Raw genomic sequence first — 21,482 nt, forward strand, 5'->3', positions numbered from 1 at the left:
ATAAAAAATCACAGGAAAAAAGCCATGAGTTCCGTGCTTGGCTTTCTCCTCCTCTGGAATTCTCCTCTGGAATTCTGCTGCTCTCCTTGGTATTGAAACCGCACTCCTTGGTAGGTGAACTTGGTCTTGGCTGGATTTCTTGTTGATCTTCTGGGGGAGGGGCCTGTTGTAGTGATCCTCAAGTGTCTTTGCCCCAGGCGGAATTACACCGCCCTTACCGGGGGCCGGGGTGATTAATCTGCTCGGGTTTGCTTTCAGGAGCTTTTGTTCCCTGAGCGCTTTCCGTAGAGTTCCGGAGGACGGGAATACAAATGGCGGCCTCCTGGTCTCCGGCCCGGAGGAGCCAAGAGCCCAGGGCCCCACTCCTCAGTGCGCCCTCAGAGAACAGCGCCCAGTAACTCCGGTCTGCCTGACCTCCGGCCGCGCTCCGAGCTCACCGAGCCTTCGACCGGTTCAAGGTAACACCGAGCTGTGAGCTTACTGTCGGCTCTGTCTCTGTAGCCGGCTTTCCCGTTCCAATAGCCGCAAGCTCTGCGACACTCAGACACCCCCGATCCTTCTGTGACCCTGCGGGACCTGAGGCCACGCTGACCCCGCGTGGGCTTCGCCCCGGTTTAGCCTCTGGAGCGATGTCCCTCAGCAGAACAGACTTTTAAAAGTCCTGATTTTGTGCGCGGTTGCTCCGCCGCTTGCCGGGAGCCGGCCCCTCCCCCCGGGGTCTATCTTCCCGTCGCTTTGGATTCACTTCTCCGCCGGTCCTATCTTTCAGAAAGTGGTTGTTTTTCTGTTTCCAGAATTGCTGTTCTTCTTCTCTTCGATCTGCCGATGGATTTTCAGGTGTTTGCAATCTTTAGATATGCTATCTAGCTGATCTCTGGCTAGCTGAATCAGTCTCAGCTTGCTACTTCTCCGCCATCTTGACTCCTCCTCCTATAGTCTGTGTTTTAAAGTCCATTGCGTCTGATAGAAGTATTGCTACCCTGGTCTTTAAAAATTTTTTGGCTTCCATTGGCATAAAATAAGTTTTTCTACCCATTAACTTTCAGTCTGTATTTATTTTCAGGCCTAAAGTGAGTCTCTTGTAGGCAGAATAACATTGGTCTTTGATTTTTTTTTAAGATTTTATTTATTTATTTGACAGAGAGAAATTACAAGTACACTGAGAGGCAGGCTGAGAGAGAGAGAAGGAAGCAGGCTCCCTGCCGAGCAGAGAGCCCGATGCAGGACTCGATCCCAGGACCCTGAGATCATGACCTGAGCCGAAGGCAGCGGCCTAACCCACTGAGCCACCCAGGCGCCCCTTGGATGTTTTTTTTTAAGCCATTCTTGTCACTTTATGTATTTTGATTGGAGTGTTTAGTCCATTAACATTTAAATTAATTATTAATATATATGGAGTTATTGCCATCTTATTATTGTTTTATGGTTATTTTTTTATTCTCTGTTCCCTTTTTCTTCCCTTGCTCTCTTCCCTGTGTTTTTTGATGGCTTTCTTTTGTGGTGTGTTTTGATTCTTTTCTCTAATTTTTGGGTATCTATCATAAGTTTTTGATTTGTGGTTACTGTTGAGTTTATACATAGCATCTTAAGTATGTAGCAGTCTACATTAAATTTATGGTCACTTAAGTTTGAACATCTTTTTTTTTTTTAACTTTATTTGTTTGACAGGGAGAGAGATCACAAGTAGGCAGAGAGGCGGAGAAAGAGAGGGAAGCAGTCCCTGCCGAGCAGAGATCCCCATGTGGGGCTCGACCCCAGGACCTTGAGATCATGACCTGAGCCAAAGGCATAGGCTTAACCCACTGAGCCACCCAGGTGCCCCAAGTTTGGACACATTATAAAAGCACTAATTTTTGTTTCCCTTCTCCATTTTATGCATAAGATGTCATATTTTACATCTTTTTATTTTGTGTATTCTTTGATTTACAAAATTTTTTATAGATATTTTTTATAGATATGAGAAAGAGAGAGCCAGTGCGAGTGGAAGGGAGGGGCATAGGAAGAAGCAGACTTCCTGCCTAGCAGAGAGCCAGACACAGGACTAGATCCCAGGACCATAGGATCATGACCTGAGCCAAAGGCGGATGCTTAACCAACTGAGCCACGCAGGCGCCCCTAAATATGATTATTTACTACTCTTGTACTTTAACCTTTATACCAGCTTTATAACCTTTAATTTGTGGTTGCTTTTACCTGTGAATATTTTCCCTTTCATAATTTTCTTTTAATTATAGCCTTTTCTTTTCACTTAAAGAATTCTTCTTAACCTTTCTTATAAATCTGGTTTAGTGATGATGAGTTCCTTCAACTTTTGTATATCTCCTTCTCTGTCATTATTTTTTGACATTTTGCTTTAAAAAACAAAACAAAACAAAACAACAACAACAACAAAAAACAGAACTAGGTTTCATGCCCAGTGTGGGGCCTGAACTAATGACCCTGAGATTCAGAGTCACATGTTCTACTGAGTGAGCCACCAGGCACCCTACCATTTTACTTTATATGTTTTGGTGTGGCCCTCCTTGGGTTTATCTTTTGAAGGCTCTCTGTACTTCTGGACCTGGATGTCTGTTTCCTTCCCCAGGGAAGGGAAATCTTTAGTTGTCCTTTCTTTAAAGAATTCTTTAAAAAATTCTTTAAAGAATTTTTCCTCTCCTTTCTCTTTTTCTTTTCCTTCTGGGATCCCTATGACGTGAATGTTATTACACTTGATGTCACTGAGTTCCTTTTACTTACTTACTTACTCACTTACTTTGTTCTTTTTTCTTTTTGCTGTTCAGCTTGGTTGCTTTCCATTACCTTGTCTTCCAGATTGCTGATCCATTCTTTGGCTTCCTTTGATCTGCTCTTGAGTTCCTCTAGTATATTTTTTATTTTGGTTATTGGATTCTAAGGCTCTGACTGGTTATTTTCTATATTTTCTGTCTTTTTGTTGAAGTGCTCACTGAGTTCCTCCACTCTTCTCTCAAGTTTACTGAATATCTTTCTGAATATTATTTGGACTTCCTTATTATATACATTGCTTATCTCCATTTCATTTAGTTCTTTTACTGCAATTTTGACTTGTGATTTTATATGGGACTCATTCCTCTGTCTTTTCATTTTGTCTAACTCTCTGTGTTTGTTTCTGTGTATTAGCTTGAGCACTTATGTCTACTGGTTTTGAAAGTAGTGGTCTTTTGTAGAAGAGGTCCTGTGCTGCCTTATGGCACAATCCCCTCAGGTTACTAGAACCAGGTCCTCTAGGAGTGTCCCCTGTGTGGGCTGCCTGCACCCTCCTGTTGTAGTTGAGCTGTGATTGCCTTCAGCCCAGCTGACTGCAGTGGCCTCCTTTGCCTGCTGTGGATAAGCTGGGCAGGGTTTGGCCCCCATGTTGCTGAAAGGCCTGCCTGCAGCAACCACTGTCTTATTGGTGGATGGGCCCAGCTGTCAGTCTAGCTGTCTGCAGTTTGCCTCTCCTGCCATAGCTGTAGGCACACCAAAGGGCAGTGCTTGTTCCCTGTGAAGCCAGCTAAGACACCAGGTTGCAAGAACTGTGAGCACACTGCTGTGTGGATTATTTTTCCACTTCTCCAGGGCAGGAGTCACTTTGGAGTGGCGCTGGTCCAGCTGAGGCAGACTTCAGGGTGTGATGGGGCAGGAGCCACTTTGGAGGGACCCTTTCTCTGGGTTGGATGGGGTGGGTCTGCAGGGTAACACCGGGACAGGACATGTAGTGCTAGCAAGGTAGATGGAGAGTGTTAGCACTAGCTTCTTCAAGCATCTGGCCATCTGGTTTGGGAGAGTGGAAGACAAATGCTGCCTGCTAGCACTTTTGTTCTCTGAGAAATTTCCTGTAGTTTCTTGCCCTCCCTACCATACATGTTCTGAGATTGGTCAATAAATCTTCTTTACTTCTACCCTAGGCACTTTTCAAACTGCTGCTTTTGTTCTATTTCTCAGCCTAGTTATTTAGTACGCTGGTTCTTTATGTTCAAAGGCTCAGTTTCCTCTCACCTGCAGCTCTCCCAGAATTAAGTTTCCTGAATTTTTAAAGCTCATAGAGTTAAGCCCTGCTAAAAATTAAGGCTCTTAGAGTTAAGCTCAGCCCATTTTCAAAGTGGGCCCTTTGCAGTGTAGGTCCTGCCAGAGGTACCTGGTTTGGGGTCTGATCCTCTTGCCTCTCTGTGATGTGATGTACTCCTGTTTGTGTTTAGTCCCACTGAGAATTTGTTCTGAGCAAAGTCCCTGACCCACTATCAGTGTGGTCTTCTCTCTATGATTACCTATGGAGGATCTGTTCTGCCAGTCTTCAGATAGTTTTCAAAGTTAGTCACATAGATGTTGCTATTATCTCTGTGTGTCCCTGGGACAAGGTGAGTTTGAGATCTTCCTACTCTGCCATCTTTCTAAAACAAGTAGTAATTTTTAGTTTTTTGGAAGAATTGTTATACTGTTTTCCAGAGCAGCTATACCAGCATGACACAGAGGTTCCAATTTTTCCATATCCTCCATGTCATTGTTTTCTGATTTTTTGATGTAGCCATCCTAATGGATTGGTATTAGTTATTCTTTAAATGTTTGGTGGAATTCACCAGTGAAATCATTGGGTCTCAGGCTGTCTTTGTTGGGATATTTTTGGTTAAGGATTCAGTCTCCTTACTCATTATAAATCTATTCATGTCTTCTAATTCTTGATGATTCAGTTTTGGTAGGTTCTGTGTTTTTAGGGATTTGTCCATTTCATTAGGTTATCAAATTTGTCAGGGTACAGCTGTTCATAGTATTCTTTTGTAATTCTTTTTATTTCTCTAAAATTTGTGATAATGTCTTTTCATTTTTTATTTCAGTACTTGAGTCTCTTTTTTTCTTATTAGTCCATCTAGCTAAAGGTTTATTAATTTTGTTGATTTTATTCAAGGAACTAACTTTTTTTTTATAGATATATAATGTATATTTATCCCCAGGGGTACAGGACTGTGAATTGCCAGGTTTACACACTTCACAGCACTCACCATAGTGCATACCCTCCCCAAAGTCCATAACCCCACCCCTCTCCCAAACTCCTTCCCCCCAGCAACCCTCAGTTTGTTATATGAGATTAAGAGTCACTTATGGTTTGTCTACCTCCCAATCCCATCTTGTTTCATTCATTCTTCTCCTACCCCTTAACCCCCCATGTTGCATCTCCACTTCGTCATATCAGGGAGATCATATGATAGTTGTCTTTCTCCAGTTGACTTATTTCGCTAAGCATGATACCCTCTAGTTCCATCCACATCGTCGCAAATGGCAAGATTTCATTTCTTTTTATGGCTGCATAGTATTCCACTGTGTATATATACCACATCTTCTTGATCCATTCATCTGTTGATGGACATCTAGGTTCTTTCCATAGTTTGGCTATTGTAGACGTTGCTGCTATAAACATTCGGGTGCACGTGCCCCTTCGGATCACTACGTTTGTATCTTTAGGGTAAATACCCAGTAGTACAGTTGCTGGGTCGTAGTGTAGTTCTATTTTCAACATTTTGAGGAAACTCCAAGCTGTTTTCCAGAGTGGCTGCACCAGCTTGCATTCCCATCAACAGTGTAGGAGGGTAAGGAACTAACTTTTGGTTTCATTGATATTTCTCTATAGGTTTTCTTTTCTCTAATTAATGCTATAATCTTTTTTATTTTCTTCCTTTTGCTGTGTTGGGTCAATTTGTTCTTTTTCTAGATTCTTGAGATATAAAGATAGGTTGTTGATTTGATATTTTTCTTATTTTTTTTAAAGATTTTATTTATTTGAGAGAGAGAGAGAGAGAGTGGGCATGAGTGGGGGGAAAGGTAGGAGAAGGAGAAGCAGACCCCCCACTGAGCAGAGAGCCTGATGCTGGGCTCAAGCCCAGGACCCCAAGAACATGAACTGAGCCAAAGGCAGATGCTTAACCAACTGAGCCATCTAGGCACCCTGAGATTTTTCTTGTTTTTTAAATACAAGCATTTATATGTGTAAATTTCCCCCTCAGCACCACTTTTGCTGCATCCCTGAGTTTTGGTATTTTGTATTTTCATTTCCATTAATCTCTAAGTATTTTCTAATTTCCCTTGTGATTTTTTTAATCCATTGATTGTTTTAAAGTGTGTGGTTTTATTTTTCACAAATATGTGTATTTTCCAGATTTATGTTATTGACTTCTAGCTTCATGCTCATGTGATGGGAAGATACTTTGTATGAGAACTGACTTTCTTTTTAAAGATTTTATTTATTTATTTGAGAGAGAGAAGGAGAAAGAGAGAGAGCACAAGTGAGGAGGAGAGGGAGAAGCAGATTCCTCGCTAAGCAGGGAGCCCCTATGTGGGGCTTGATCACAGGACCCTGGAATCATGGCCTGAGCGGAAAGCAGACGCTTAACCAGCTGAGCCATCCAGACACCCTGATAGCTGTCTTTTAAAGTTTTTAAAGTGTATTAAGACTTAATCTGTGACCTAATATATGGTCTAGCCTGTAAAATATAAAATGCACTTGAGAATAATGTGTATGTTGTTATTGTTAAGTATTCTGTATATGTCTGTTAGATATAGTTAGTTCCTTCTGTTAAATCATCTGTTTCCTTATTTTTCTTTAATCTGCTTGTTCTATCCATTATTGATAGTGGGTATTAAAGTGTCTAATTATTATTATACATCTGTCTGTTTCTCCCTTCAATTCCTTCAGGTTTTCTGTACACATTTTTCTGGTCTGTCATTAGGTGCATAAATGTTTATAATTGTTATATTTTCTTGCCATATTGAACCTTTTATTAATATATAGTGTCTTTCTTTGCCTCTTGTTACCTTTTTCGATATAAAGCCTATTTTTTCTGATATCAGTGTAGCCCTCTCTGCTGCTTTGGGTTACTATTTGCACAGAATATCTTTTTTCCTTTCTTCGTTTGTAATCTGTCTATATCTTTGGACTTAAAATGAATTTCTTGAAGAAAGCATATAGTTGGGTCATATGTGTTTGTTGTATAGATTAATCCATTTACATTTAAAATAACTACTGAGAAGGAGGAACTTAGATCATTTTGTTACTTTTGTCATTTCTGTAAATATTTATTATTTTGTTCCTGTCATCTCTGTTATTTCTATGTGCCTTTTTAACTTTTGTGTCCCTTATTTCCTGTAATACTATTTTATGTATGTGTGTTTAGTTGATTTTTTTGGTAGTGAAATGTTTAAATTTTTTTCTTATTTCTTTTTGTATGTGTTCTATACCTCTTTTCTTTGTGGTTACCATGGGAATTACATTTAACATCCTAAAATTATAACATTCTGATTTGAATTTATACCAACTCAATTTCAATAACATACCAAAACTCTGCTCCTTTACAGCTTCATTCTTACCTCTTCTGGTTGTTGATAGCAGAAAATTACATCTTTATATATGGTGTTCTCCAGAACATAAGTTAGTAATTCTTTTTTTTTTTTTAAAGATTTTATTTATTTATTTGACAGACAGAGATCACAAGCAGGCAGAGAGGGAGGCAGAGAGAGAGAGAGAGAGAGGGAGGGAAGCAGGCTTCCTGCGGAGCAGGGAGCCTGATGCGGGGCTCGATCCCAGGACCCTGAGATCACGATCCGAGCCAAAGGCAGCAGCCTAAACCACTGAGCCACCCAGGTGCCCCTAGTAATTCTTTTAAATGGATTAATCTCTTAAATTACATAGAAAACTATGTGAGGAGTTACAAACCAAAATGTCAGGGATACTATGTTTTAGACTAATTGTTTTGTCTTTAGATGCATTGTTTTAATAATACTAGGTTTTACATTTGCCCATATATTTACTTTTATTGAGATCTTTCTCCGTACAGCTTTGAATTACTGTCTAGTACCCCATCCTTTCACCTTGCAGGACTCCTTTGAGCTTTTCTTGCAAGGTAGGTCTAGTGGCCACAAACTCCCTCAGATTATCTGGGAATGCCTTAATTTACCCCTTCATTTTTCAAGGACAGTTTTGTTTTGTTTTGTGCAATAAGAGTCTGGTTTATTGTTTGTTTGTTTTCTTTTAACACTTGGAATATGGAGACCTGTTGCTTTCTGACCTCCAGAGTTCCTGATGAGAAATCTGGGGATAACTTCATTGAGGATTCCTTGTCTGTGACAAGGTGCTTTTTCCTTGGTGCTTTCAAGATTCTTTGTCTTTTGAAAGTTTGATGAGTGTCTTTTTTTTTTTTTAAAGATTTTATTTATTTATTTGACAGAGAGAAATCACAAGTAGATGGAGAGGCAGGCAGAGAGAGAGAGAGGGAAGCAGGCTCCCTGCTGAGCAGAGAGCCCTATGCGGGACTTGATCCCAGGACCCTGAGATCATGACCTGAGCCGAAGGCAGCAGCTTAACCCACTGAGCCACCGAGGTGCCCTGATGAGTGTCTTTTGAAATGAGTCTCTTTGAGTTTGTCTTACTTGGAGTTCTTTAAATATTATAAAAACTAGTCCTTTGTTGGAACTGTGGTTTGCAAATATTTTGTCCCAGTGTATGGCTAGTGTGTAGGATCTATAGGATCCTCTTAACAGTGTCTTCCAGAGAGCAAAAGTTTTTTAATTTTGATGAGGCCTAGCATATCAGTTTTCCCTTTTATGGGTCATGTTTTTAGTTCAAGTCTAAGAGCTCTTTGTCTAACCCTCAGAGCTCAAAGATTTTCTTTTATAGTTTTTTTTTTCATTGAAAGTGAGTTTTATATATTTTATATAGTTTTATATATTTAAGCTTGTAATCTCTCTTGAATTAATTTTTATATAAAGTATATGGTATATATCAAGGTTTTTTGTTTTGGGTTTTTTTTTTTTTTTTTTTTTTTTTTTTTGCCTATGCCTGTCCAGTTTCTCTTCTACCATTTGTTGGAGAAACTGTCCTTATTCCATTGAATTCCTTCTTCTTCACCTTTGTAAAAAAAAATCATTTGGGCGTATTTGTGTGGGTTTGTTTCTGGGTTTCAAATTATGTTCTATTGGTCTGTGTGCTTATCCCTTCTCTAAAACTACACTGTCTTGATTACTGTAGCTATATATAAGCCTTAAAATTGGGTACACTCCATCTCATTTCATTATTCTTTGTTTTATTTTGGGGTTCTGTCTTTCCATATAATTTTATTTTATTTTATTTTTAAAGATTTCATTTGTTTATTTGAGAGAGACAGAGAGAGAGAGAGAGAGCGAGTGAAAGAGAGCCATATACGGAACTTGATTCCCTGGACCCTGGGGTCATGACCTGAGCCAAAGGCAGGCACTTAACTGAGCCACCCAGGTGCCCCTCCGTATAATTTTAGGATCAGTTGACCTAGTTATACAAAACAGCTTGGGATTGTGATAGGAATTGCATTAAGCCTGCAGATCAATTTGAGAAATAACATCTTTACAGCATTGAGTCTTCTAGTCTATGAACACATGTCTGTTTTTTTAAATATTCTTTCATTACTTTCATCAGCACTTTGTCGTTTTCAGCATAAGGATCCTATACTTCTCTTGTTGAGTTTATACCACAGTATTTTATTTCTTTGTGAATTGTTAATGATATTGTGTTTTCGACATTTTAGTTTGCATGTATTCATTATTAATATATGTAAATGTGATTGATTTTTATGTATTGGTTTTAAAAGTTTAAAAAGTAGCGTTTTATTACTATTTCCTTCTTCTGTTTTTTTTTAATTTATCTGTAGGTGATTTGTAGAATTGTCTTAGAGACCATTCTAACATACTGGATAACTAATTGTGCACACTCATGCAAAGGCAGTATTGTTATTTATAGTTTATAGTTTATACATTGAGCCTAAAAATTTACCAGGTTAGTATATGGCAAAGGTGAGATTCAAACCCAAGCTTATACAGAGCTATTTACTATCTCAGGTTAAAAAAATTTTTTTTTTTGCTTCTTGCTCAGCAGGGATCCTGCTTCCCACCCTGCTCTGCCTGCCTCTCTGCCTACTTGTGATCTCTCTCTCTCTGTCAAATATATAAATCTTTATAAAAAAATGTTTAAAGCATTTACATGATATATTTTGTAAGAAATTTGATTCCTAAAAGTGATATTTATTTATTTATTTATTTATTTTTCAAGAAGATTTATTTATTTATTTATTTGATAGACAGAGAGCACAGGTAGGCAGAGAGGCAGGCAGAGAGAGAGGGGGAAGCAGGCCCCCCACTGAGCAGAGAGCCCGATTCGGGGCTTGATCCCAGGACCCTGAGATCATGACCTGAGCTGAAGGCAGAGGCTTAAATCGCTGAGCCACCCAGGCGCCCCGCTAAAAGTGATATTTAGACTAGACTTACTAGGTATCTCAATACTTATTTTTCTTTTCTCTGTAAAGAATGTACAAGTATCTGCTAACATTTTTTGCTTTGGGAAATGTTTGATTTCATTGCCTTTACTCAGTGCTTATAAAGATTTTTTTGTATGTGAAATTTAAGTTTTCACCAGATTGGTATCCATTTATTCATTCTTTCATTTATCATTTATGAAGGTAGATATTATACTACATACTAGATATACAGAGATGAGTTATACATTACTCTCTACTTTTAATTTGACTATAGCCAAGTAAAGAAGACTATCAGGAAAGTAGATAAATACAGTAGAGGATGGTTAAGTGCTCTGATGAAGGTATAGTTGCTACACAGTAGTGTGCTGGAGTTGGCTTATGACAGCACACAGAAGTCAGTTATTAAATAGAAACTTTGCAAATCCATTTTACTAGTGGTAGCTTAAAATTGGCTATGGTAGGAATATTTACACCATGGAAATCGGCAAATGCTACAAATAGCGCTTTCTCTTTTTTTTCCTCCTTTCTTTCTTCTCTCCCATCAGGATATCCAGTTTACTGACATACCATTTTGGTACAGGAGCAGAGGTATTAATTCCAGTCCTTTACCTCATTGCAACACAAGCCCATTCTGCATTATCATAAGTTGTCACAGGACCAGCTGCTTCTAGTGATTTAAGCAGCAGCCTCTCACAAACATGGTGGCTGTTACCTTTTTAGATGAAAGCGAGATTAAGTCTAAATTCCCTCTGGGTTCTGTTTTTATTCCAGAGATTATAAAGCAGCTAACATCAAAATCAACTTGTACCTTGTCAATGAACCTTGGCTCTACTCACTGGCCTGGTGCTCCAAGATTCACTCAGTGACCACAGACAACATTCACATCCTGAGTCAGCTAGATCAGCCTTACTTCCTCATGGTGAGCTGGCTATCCAGGTTGTTCTTTCAAGCCTTGTACAGTAGGAGTCTAAGTCTCTTATCCTACCCCTATATTGTCCACTGTGCAGGCCTCTTGGGAGCCACTTAATAGCAGAGACCTCTATGATGGTGGAGATGAGACACTCTCCCTTCTCTCACCCACATCCTTCTGTGGTTTGCAGAAAGAAATTAGTATTGTTATAATATTGTCGTTTATTGAATCTTCACAATGTGTTTTTCATGCATTATGTAATTGGACCCTCTGAATTACTCATTTTTATTATTCCTATGAAGAAACTGAAGTTTGATGACGTTGACATTCTGGACATAGTCACATGATGCAAGGTTCAGAATGAGATTTGATTCCAGAGTTTTGTTACAGAAGTCCTGCTTTTCTAGAGGCATGACAACAATGACAGTGGCATGGACTATGGGGAGAAAACCAAGTATATCTGACTCCAAAGTGAAAACTTTGTGTCCTGAACAAAATGCTTTTGAAAAGGAAAGCCAGTCTCAGGGTCATGAGATTGGAGCCCCATGTCAGGCTCCCAGCTCAGCATGGAGTCTGGGTGAGATTCTCTCTGTCCCTCTGCCCCTCCCTCTGCTTGCATCCTTTCTCTCAAAATAAGTAAATAAAATTTAAAAAAAAAAAAAGAAAAGAAAAAAGCTAGTGTCCAGCCTACCTTCCTTGAGTGTTCCTCCTAGCCCTGATGCTGCTTATTGCCAGAAATGTAAGGACGTGGGTCATAATCACAGCTAAAATCTTATTATTTACTATCTGTGGAAGCACCCCCTGGATAACCAGTTAACTGCTACAGAGTTCTTTTTTTGTTTTTATTTTATTTTTGTATGTTTGTTTTTCAAGATGTTTATTTACTTATTTGACACAGAAAAAGAGAGAGAGAGAACACAAGCAGGGGAAATGGGATAGGGAGAAGCAGACTCCCTGATGAGCAGGGAACCCAACACAGGGCTCCATCCCAGGAATCCAGAGCCAAAGGTAAATGCTTAACCAACGTAGCCACCCAGGCGCCCCTACTACAGAGCTCTTATCTGTGTAGAGTATCTTGACTGGGCCAGACACAACAGTATACAACAAAACTTTTTTTCATTGACTGTTTAAACTTCTCTCTGAGCTAGACTTTCCCTGCTCCTGAATGAAATCTTAACTCAGGTCCCGTAAGTTTTCTAGTCATTTTTAGATAACTTCAAGATTTCACTTCCAGTCACCAAAAAGTCTCACTTCAGAGTAGATGTGTCTAGTTGAAAATACACCCAAACTCCAAGCTGTTTTAAAAGGTAAATCTTTAGGCAAAGAAGCCCAAATGAGAAGCATAAATATTTCAGGCTGTCTTCTCCATACTTCTGGCCTCACTAGCCCTTGTTTCGGGTCAGGACCAGGAGAAAGGGAATCAGGGTCAGGGCACAATCTCATAGAGCCAAGCCCTGTGGTGGCAGTGTAATAAAATTACTGACACCTTTTTTCTCGCTGGCTTGGTCAACTTTGTGGAGACGACCCTGAAGAAAACCTTCAACGGCAGGTCCCTTGGCTAAGTGAAGCCTTTCTACTTGTCTGTGTTCATACAATTTTCCTTCCTATGTGTACTATATATTTTTCTAAGATTTTGTTTTTAAAAATTGATTACAAAGTAAGCCTGTTCATTATATGAAATTCAGTCATTATAAAAATACATAAACCGGAAAACAACACACCCCTCCATAATCCTATCCCCCTAAGTCAGTAATGTCTCATAGTTGTGCCTGTGGATATATTAAATGAAGCTTTATTAAATAAAGCTTTTTATTTTAATACTTGAATTCATACTGTTTGAAATAATTCATGTGATTCAAAATTTTAAAAGTGTAGAAGGATATAAAGTTAAATATTTTCTTCTATACCTGGCTGTGGCTTTTCTATAGGACCTAGGGTCACCTTGTTCAGGAAGGTGAGACCAGTAAATATCCTCATGGCTTTCTCAAGCAGCTCACTTTCTGGAGTTTGAATATGCAGGTTTAAATCTTGGCTCTACCCCTTACTGTGTGAACTTGGAAATGTTAGTTAGCTTGTCCATGCCTCTGTTTATTATTAAATTATGCATAATGATAGTACAACAGAAGTACTTGTATCTCTCACAGTTTAATCTGATCATTGGTCTGTTAATTGAAAAAGTTAAAGTGGGGAATCATAGATAGATATGTGTGTGTGTGTGTGTGTGTGTGTGTTTACAATCTGTCGGTTTTTAGTACTTAACCCATCTGAAATGTAGAGCCTTAAAATAACAAATATTTCTTTGTCATATTCTTTGTGATGGCTACATGGTCCTGTGGTCAGAGCCAGCTTAGTGTAGGGTGGGTACAACCGTATGTCTAGGTTCTTACCTGGATTGCGTGGGGTCTATGTGATCACTCACCGTCAAGGAGGCTGGCTTGAGCACGTTCACTTGGTGGCAATGGGTTCCCAGCGAGGAAGAGAGGTAAAGCCCCAATGCAGTATAGTTTTCAAGGTTTCCCAGGTGTGATTTTTGTTAATGTTCCATTGGTCAAAGAAAATTACAAGGCCAAGTCCGGATTCAAGGTAGGGTAGGAGAGAAAAAGACTTCATGCATTGATGGGGAGGAATAGCAAAGTCACACCTGTATACAGGCCTGCATTTGGGGAGGCATACTGTCATTTTTATAAATAATCTATCACATAAATACCTCACACATTTTATTTTAAAATATTCATTTACCTTATAACATAAAGTCAGGGTCTTTGAGGGTACTTAAGCTGGTGGAATTCTATAGTCATTTGTTTATTTCAACACCCAAATGAACCAGCTATGATTTCTAAGTTTTATTTCTTTCAAGCAGAACAAGAACATAAAGTCATTGAAAGAAACAATCTGAATGAGGGATTCACTGAGATTTTCATAATCCTCTTATCCCCAGCCTCTTACGTGTCTCACTCACAGCTCATTCAGTTGTAGTTTATTTTTTAATCTCTTATCTTTGCTGGGTTTTCCAAAGCATTGGCTTAGTTTTCTGGAAAATGATGTACCTCTTTTTTCACTTAGATTTACAGATTTGAGTAACATTTAATTACACTGTACAGTTGTAATAAGTAGACTGTTCTAAGCCATTTCAGGGAGCAAGAACGATTGATTCTTAGTAAATGGACAGCTCACCTGCTGGGAATCCTGGAGCAGCTCGGGCTATCAGTCACTCTTTCCCAGAGGGGAGGGATTAAGAGCCTGGGTTTAGGGGCACCTGGGTGGCTCACTCAGTTAAGAATCTGCCTTTTACTCAGGTCATGATCTCAGGGTCCTGGGATTGAGTCCCACATTGGGCTCCCTGCCCAGTGGGGAGTCTGCTTCTCTCAGCCTCTTCACTCTCTCTCTCTCAAGTAAATGAATTAATTTTTAAAAAGAGCCTGAGTTTAATGGATGTTGGCTAAGAACTTCTACTGTACCTGCTTAGTGGGGCTGTTGTGAGGATGGGATGTAAAAACACTCTTTAAGGCTTAGAATGCTTCATAGCTCTTGTGGATGCTCATTAATTGTTGTCGTTGTTGTTAATTGTTAATTGACCCATTAGTGTTATTATTACTATTAGTGTTATTATTCAGCTCATGGAAAGACCTTGGGATAAGCTGAGGAGAGGCTCAAGAAAAAGCAAAAAGTGCCAGGACCAGGGGCATCAGATAACAGTGGAGGTGGAAAGGGAGGATCAAATCAGTTAATTATAAAACTCATACAAGAGGACCCAGGAGATTAAGTTCTGGGAGATTCAGGCAAAGGAACATGGAGAAGGGCCATGTTAGCTAAGGGGGAGTTATAATTTCAGCATACTTATTTGAAGCATGATGTTTTAGAACAAAAATTCTAGATGCTGGTTCACAGACTAGTTGCTTCAGCATCACCTGGGAAGCGTGTTCAAAATGCAGAAATTCTAATTCATAACGTATGTAGTGGACCTGTGACCCTGTATTACTAAAAGCTGCCCAGGTAGATATGGATGTGCAGACAGGTTGGGGAAGCCGTACTATGAAAGCATAGAGTAGTGGAACTCAAGAAACTTGGGCTGTAGTCCTGGGTCCAGAATAGACTTGCTGTGTGGCTCTGGGACTCCTCTGTATTTGAGTGTTAAGGGAGATGAAGGATATGAATTGTTTGTCCCTTCTAGAGTTCCCTGCACTTATAAAGGGTGATTGTTAGGTTATGAGTAGGTACTCTCTGTTCGAGACCAGCACATCAGAATTCTTCCACCTGCTCTGCCCTCCCCCCAGCCCTGGCAGCAGATCAAGGGACTTGACCTTTTTGATCTAAAATCCCTTCCAATTGTTGTTTTTTAAAAACTGTTTTGTTTTCTATTTTGCAGACACCAGGTTACTATATGTTTATGTGGCTTCTCTTGGATAGTGTTTCTGCGGTTCTCATTGTTACCGTATTTTCTTTTCATTGGTAAGCCTATATTTGCAATTTTAAATGAAATTTTCCCAAGATAAAAGTGTAATTGGTTCTTATGGAAAGTTCAGAAAAAACACTTAGATTTTTCCTGTAATCGCACGGGGCAAGCTCTCAGGAAGACAGAGTTTATAATTTGAATTTCTCATTACTTCTTGTGCTGTCTGTACCCCCTCACATCCTTTGTACCTCAACACAGGACAATATTCTAAGGATAAGGACTCTCAGTAAGGCCTGGTCAAATGCTATTACTACAGATTCATTGTAGACCAGTTGGAAAAGGCCAAAGGTTAGAGGTTGTGCAGAACAAGTGCCTTATCTTCTCACCTTTTGTGAAACAAAACAAGTTCACAAACTGGGAAGCCTGGGTTTTAGTCCTGGCTTTGTCCCTTAGTTGCTGGGTGGCCCTGGAAAATCACTGTCTCTTTCTGGGCTATAGTCTTATTATCTGTCCAAGAAGATGACATTTGAGAATCCTGCAAGGCAAATGTTACAGGATTGCAAGATTCAGGGTGGGAAAGGGAACATCCAGGGAGAAGAATTTTAGCTAGAGGAGACGATTGTTTTTCAGACCTCCTCACATGCATCATTTCATCATTCGTGGGTTATCCTTTAAGGAGGAAAGTATAAACCCTGTACTTGGATGAGAATTTGACCAGATTATGTTTCTTTTATGACTACTGCCTTGGATTATTATCTTTTTTGGAAGAGGTCTCTGAGACTCATGAATAGTCTCTTTCCTTCCAGGTGGAGAGAGCACAAAAAAGAAATGGCCGATAATGCCAGCATTCACACAGGTAAAGTCAGGTCTGCCCTACTCCTGTCTCTTCATCCCTACCCACGGCTTCCAGGATATGGAGCCTGCTTTTCATTCCTCTGAGAAGAGCTGAGAGAGTCTGGGGAAAGAGGGAGGTGGGGACCAGTGGGAAGCTGGGAATTATAGGTTGGAGGACTTGACATCAGGCTTCACTTTGGACTTTATCCTTTGGCAGTAAGATCCCTTGGAAGATTTTTGAGCATAGGTATTTGTCCACTTGTAAATATCTTAATTCATCACACAGTTGGTTTTGGAGTACCTGCTTTGTGCTAGGCACTCTAAGAAGGGCTAAAGATTACACAAAAGCTGTCATGGAGGGTGGCCCAAAGAGAGTGGGGCTGGCCCCCAACGAGCAATGAGGAAGCAGGCAAAAGTAGATAGCTGACACCATTGGGGCAGGCACCAAGGTCTAGCTACCAAAGTAACTGTCATGCCCATTAGAGCTTTATGGGCTTCACCTGTAGGTGATGTATGTTGGAGAGTGGACGGAGAAAACTGCAGAGATCCTAAAATGCTAGACTAGAGTCTATGCTCTGCACAGAAGCAATCAAGAGATAGCAAATGAGCTTCAAACAAGAGAGCAATATGCTTAGATTTTTGTGTGAAGGGATGGAATAACAGAATACCTATTATTTAGCAGAGTAACTGAGGAGCTAAGGAAGTAAGATAGGCCCAGCAAGGGGAAGGAAAGCTAGATTTTGTTTTTCAGGAGGTTGCAGGGATAATCACACAGTCAGTGAGTGGTTGGGAAGTTAGTGCTTTGTCAGAGGAAAATGAATTAGGAGAGAAAGGACTGGGCTATATATGATAGATTTCTTCCACAGCTCCTGGAGGCTTAGGTAAAGTTGGTATAGTCACAGAATCATGAATTAATTTAATTTCTTGTGAGTAGTAGTAAAGATCCTGAAATGCCATGCACCAGCTGGCAGAGGATTGAACTGATGAAATACTTAGAGGTGCAGGAATGGATCCATAGGGACCGTGAAAAAATAAGTTCAGAAATGTGAATAAATTAAATGGAGAGCAATAGTCTTGCATATTGTGAAGCTGAAGTTTCAGATTAAGGTCATCCAAATCTCTTAGGAGCCAAAAGATCTCAAGTAACTCTGAGTTATATGGATTTTTAAGATCACTCTACTGACTGTTAAGAAGTCTGAAGGCTTTAGCCTAGCTATCTTATAATTTTCAGTAGTTGTTTTAGTAAAGCAGGGCTTCTCTGAATACAAGAAATTGTATGGCTTAAACAACAGAAATTTATATTCTTATTTCTCTAGGCTAGATGTCCAAGATCAGTGTGTCAGCATGTTTGGTTTTTCTGAGGCCTCTCTTGGCTTGCACGTGGCCATCTTCTTGCTGTTTCCTCATATAGCTTTTCCTCCGTGCACTCACACACCAAGTGCCTCTCACTGTGTTCAGATTTTCTTTTCTCCAGTCAGATTGTTTTAGGCTTCATTTCAAGCACTTCTTCAAAGGCCTTATTTCCAACCATAGTCAGATTTTAAAGTATTGGGGACTGAGGCTTCAACATGTGAACTTGTGTGGGGCCCAAAATTCAGACTGTAACAGTAATAGAGCCAAGAAATGGAAACAAACAAATAAACAAAACATAGAAATGGTGACGAAAGTATAGGTGGGAGAGAAAGTTCTGGAGGAACAAGGAAGACTGAAGCTAAAACCACATCCCATGTCCCTTGAGGCTGAAGAGAATAGAGCCTCAGACACTAAGCAAGCACAGTGTTCCATCTTGCACCATGACAGCCTCTAGGACGGACACGTACTGCTGCAGCCGCTGCCACCATGAGGCATTTGTCGGCTTTCTAGCTGTAGGGTGTATTTCTCAGCACACTAATGAAGTCAGTCCTTTGACTTCTGCCTTATATAGTTTCTTAGGAAGTCTTGAGCAACAAAAGTCTCCCATTTTATCTTTGTTCTTCTGCTTGTAATATGTCATTTTTCTCTATCTGCTTTTAAGATTGCGCCTGTTATTACTTATTTTCAATAGTTTGATTATGGTTTACCTTGGGGTGTGTGTGTGTGTGTGTGTGTGTGTGTGTGTGTGTCTATCCTGCTTGGGGTTTGCTGAACTCTTAGTATAATTTTTATCAGACTGGATCAATTTTCAGTCTTTATTTTTTCATGCTCCTATCTTCTGGGATTCCAATTACATAGACACTAGAAAGTTTGATATTATCCCATAGGTTGCTGAGGCTCTGTTCATTGTTGTTTTTAACCTATTTAATTTCTATGCTTTATCTTGAGTAGATTCTATTTCTGTAGGTATTACTTTCTTACTGCTGTGTAACAAATTATTGTAAACCTCACAGCTTAAAATAATACAGATTTATCATCTCACAGTTTCTTTGGGCCATGATTTCAGGTACGGATTAGCCAGGTCCTCTACTTAAGAGTCTCACCAGGGTGGGGTGCCTGGGTAGCTCAGTCTGTGGAGTGTCAGACCCTCGGTTTCAGCTTGGGTTGTGATCTCGGAATTGTGGGATCAAACCCCACGTTGGGATTCTCTCACTTGCCCTCCCCTGTAACACTCTCTCTCTCTTAAACATATTCTCCCAAATAAATAAAATCTTTAAAAAAAAAAAAAAAGGAGTTTCACTGATCTCATCTGAGACTTTGTCTTCCTCTAAGATCACTAGGTGTTAGAAGAATTTAGTTCCTTACAATTGTAGGGCTGAAGTTTTTTTCTGTTTTCTTGATCACTATTGGTGGGGTTTTTCTCTGAGCTCCTAGAGTCTACCTTCAGGTACCAGCCATATGTTACAAGAAGACAGTCTACTTCTTCAAAACCAGCAGGATATCTTATAGCAGATAGATTCAAGAAGAAAAGATGAAAAGAAGCTAAATAACAGGCAAAACAAACAGAAAACAAGTTGAAGCATGATAGTCATAAATCCAGCCATTTTCTTAATCAAATATAAATGGACCAAATGCTCAAAAGTAGAGGTTGTTGGACTGGATAGAAAAAAGCTGGACCCAAACATACATTGTCTACAAAAGAAATACTTAAAGACAACAAAAGGTTAAAAGTGAAAGGATGGAAAATGATATGCTATGCAAACAATAAGCATAAGAAATAATATTTGAGCAAATAGACTTCAAAACATGGAGCATTACTGGAAACAAAGATTTCATGATGATGAAAAGGTCAGTATATCAAGAATATATTATAGTTAGAACTCTTGAAACTTAACACAAGGGTGAAACAAAAACTGAGGGAGGTCAAACTTAGGCATGTTAACATTCCTCTCTCAGTACCTGCAAGAACAACAAAGCACAAAAAATAAAATCAGAAAGGATTTAGAAATCTGAACAACACCTGACGCCACTTTGACCTAATTGACATAAAACATTACATACAACAACTGCAGAATATATAATATTTTCAAATGTACATGCATATTTGCCAAAATAGACTACCGGACAAACCAAAAAACTAGTCTCAAATTAAATAGAAATGAACATTAGTAAAATATTTATATGTCTCTAAATGCTGAAATTAATTTATTTCTAAACATCCCATCCCATCCCATATCCTGATCAAGGGATAAGTGACAAGAAAAATAAGAAAATATTTTAAACTAAAGGATAATGCATCCACAACAATGAAATTTGTGGGATAAAGCTAAAGCAGGACATGGGAATTTATAACTTTAAATTTAGAAGGAAGAAAGGTTTAATACTGATGAAGTTTCTATCTCCAGAATCTAGAAAAAGACTAAATTTCCCCCCCAAGTAAATAGAAGGAAATAATAAAGATAGCAGGAATTAATAAAATAAGGATACTCAAAAAATAGAGAAAATGAGGGTCTAAATCTGGGTTCTCTGTTCTGTTCCATTGATCTATGTGTCTGTTTTTGCGCCAGTACCATACTGCCTTGATGGTCACAGCTTTGTAATATATGCAGTGATCTGAAGGGCTACCTGCAACCCAACGTTCATACCAGAGTCCACAATAGCCAAACTGGAAAGAACCGAGATGTCCACAGACGGGTGAATGGATAAAGAAGATGTGATACAGACTCACAACAGAATATTACTCAGCCATCAGAAAGGATGAATACTTACCATTTACACTGACATGGATGTACTGGGGGGTATTATGCTGAATAAAATAAATCAAACAGAGAAAAATAGTTATGGTTTTACTCATATGTGGAATATAGGAAATAGCACAGAGGATCATAGGGGAAGGGAGGGAAAACTGAATGGGAAGTCATCAGAGAGGAAGAAAAGCCAGGAGACTTAATCATAGGAAACAAATTGAGGGTTACTGAGGGGGAGATGGATAGGGGATTGGGGTAATTGGGTGATGGGCATTATGGAGGGCATGTGATGTGATGAGTACTGGGTGTTATATGCAACGGATAAATCGTTGAACACTACATCTGAGACTAATGATGTATTATATGTTGGCTAATTGAATTTTTAAAAAGAAAATGAAAACAGTAAAAAATTGATTTTTTGAAAAGATTAATAAAATTGATAAACTCTTAGCAAGATGAGGGAGGGACGGAGGGGGAAGAGAGAGAGATTGCTCATATGATGAATGAAAGTGGATTACCTGTCCAGATCCTAGACATGAAAAGGAAAATTAGGAATATTTAATGCTATTAAAATGTATAAATTAAGTGAAATAGACACATTCCTTGAAATATGTAGCTTATCAGAACTGAGAGAAGAAATAGAAATTTATTTTTATATATTTTTATTTTTATTTTATGCTTTTAGTTTTTTTATAAACATATATAATTAGTTTCAGGGGTAAAGGTCTGTGAATCATTAGTCTTACACAATTCACAGCACCCTCCCCAGTGTCCATCAATCAGCCACCCCATCCAGACTTCCAGCTTCCCTCCAGCAACCCTCAGTTTCTTTCCTGAAATTAAGAGTCTCTTATGGTTGTCTCCCTCCCAAACCCATCTTGTTCCATTTTTTTTTTACTTCCCTACTCCACAAACTTCCCACTCTGCCTCTCAAATTCCTCATATCAGGTAGGAAAAAAATTTGTATTTTAAGGGTA

General features: G+C 39.2%; 1 protein-coding gene across 2 annotated transcripts in view; it reads left to right on the forward strand.

Moving 5' to 3' along the window:
* The window catches only part of GDPD4 (glycerophosphodiester phosphodiesterase domain containing 4), a 174,957-nt gene that overhangs the window by 106,274 nt on the left and 47,201 nt on the right, over window positions 1-21,482 (forward strand). For both annotated transcript variants that reach the window (XM_059188225.1, XM_059188232.1), the window contains exons 14-16: window positions 11,040-11,187; window positions 15,545-15,627; window positions 16,378-16,427. In XM_059188225.1, the coding sequence (XP_059044208.1) occupies window positions 11,040-11,187; window positions 15,545-15,627; window positions 16,378-16,427 (281 nt within the window). The remainder of the gene's footprint in view (window positions 1-11,039; window positions 11,188-15,544; window positions 15,628-16,377; window positions 16,428-21,482) is intronic.

Source organism: Mustela lutreola, chromosome 1 (assembly GCF_030435805.1).
Source record: "Mustela lutreola isolate mMusLut2 chromosome 1, mMusLut2.pri, whole genome shotgun sequence".
NCBI lineage: Eukaryota > Metazoa > Chordata > Mammalia > Carnivora > Mustelidae > Mustela > Mustela lutreola.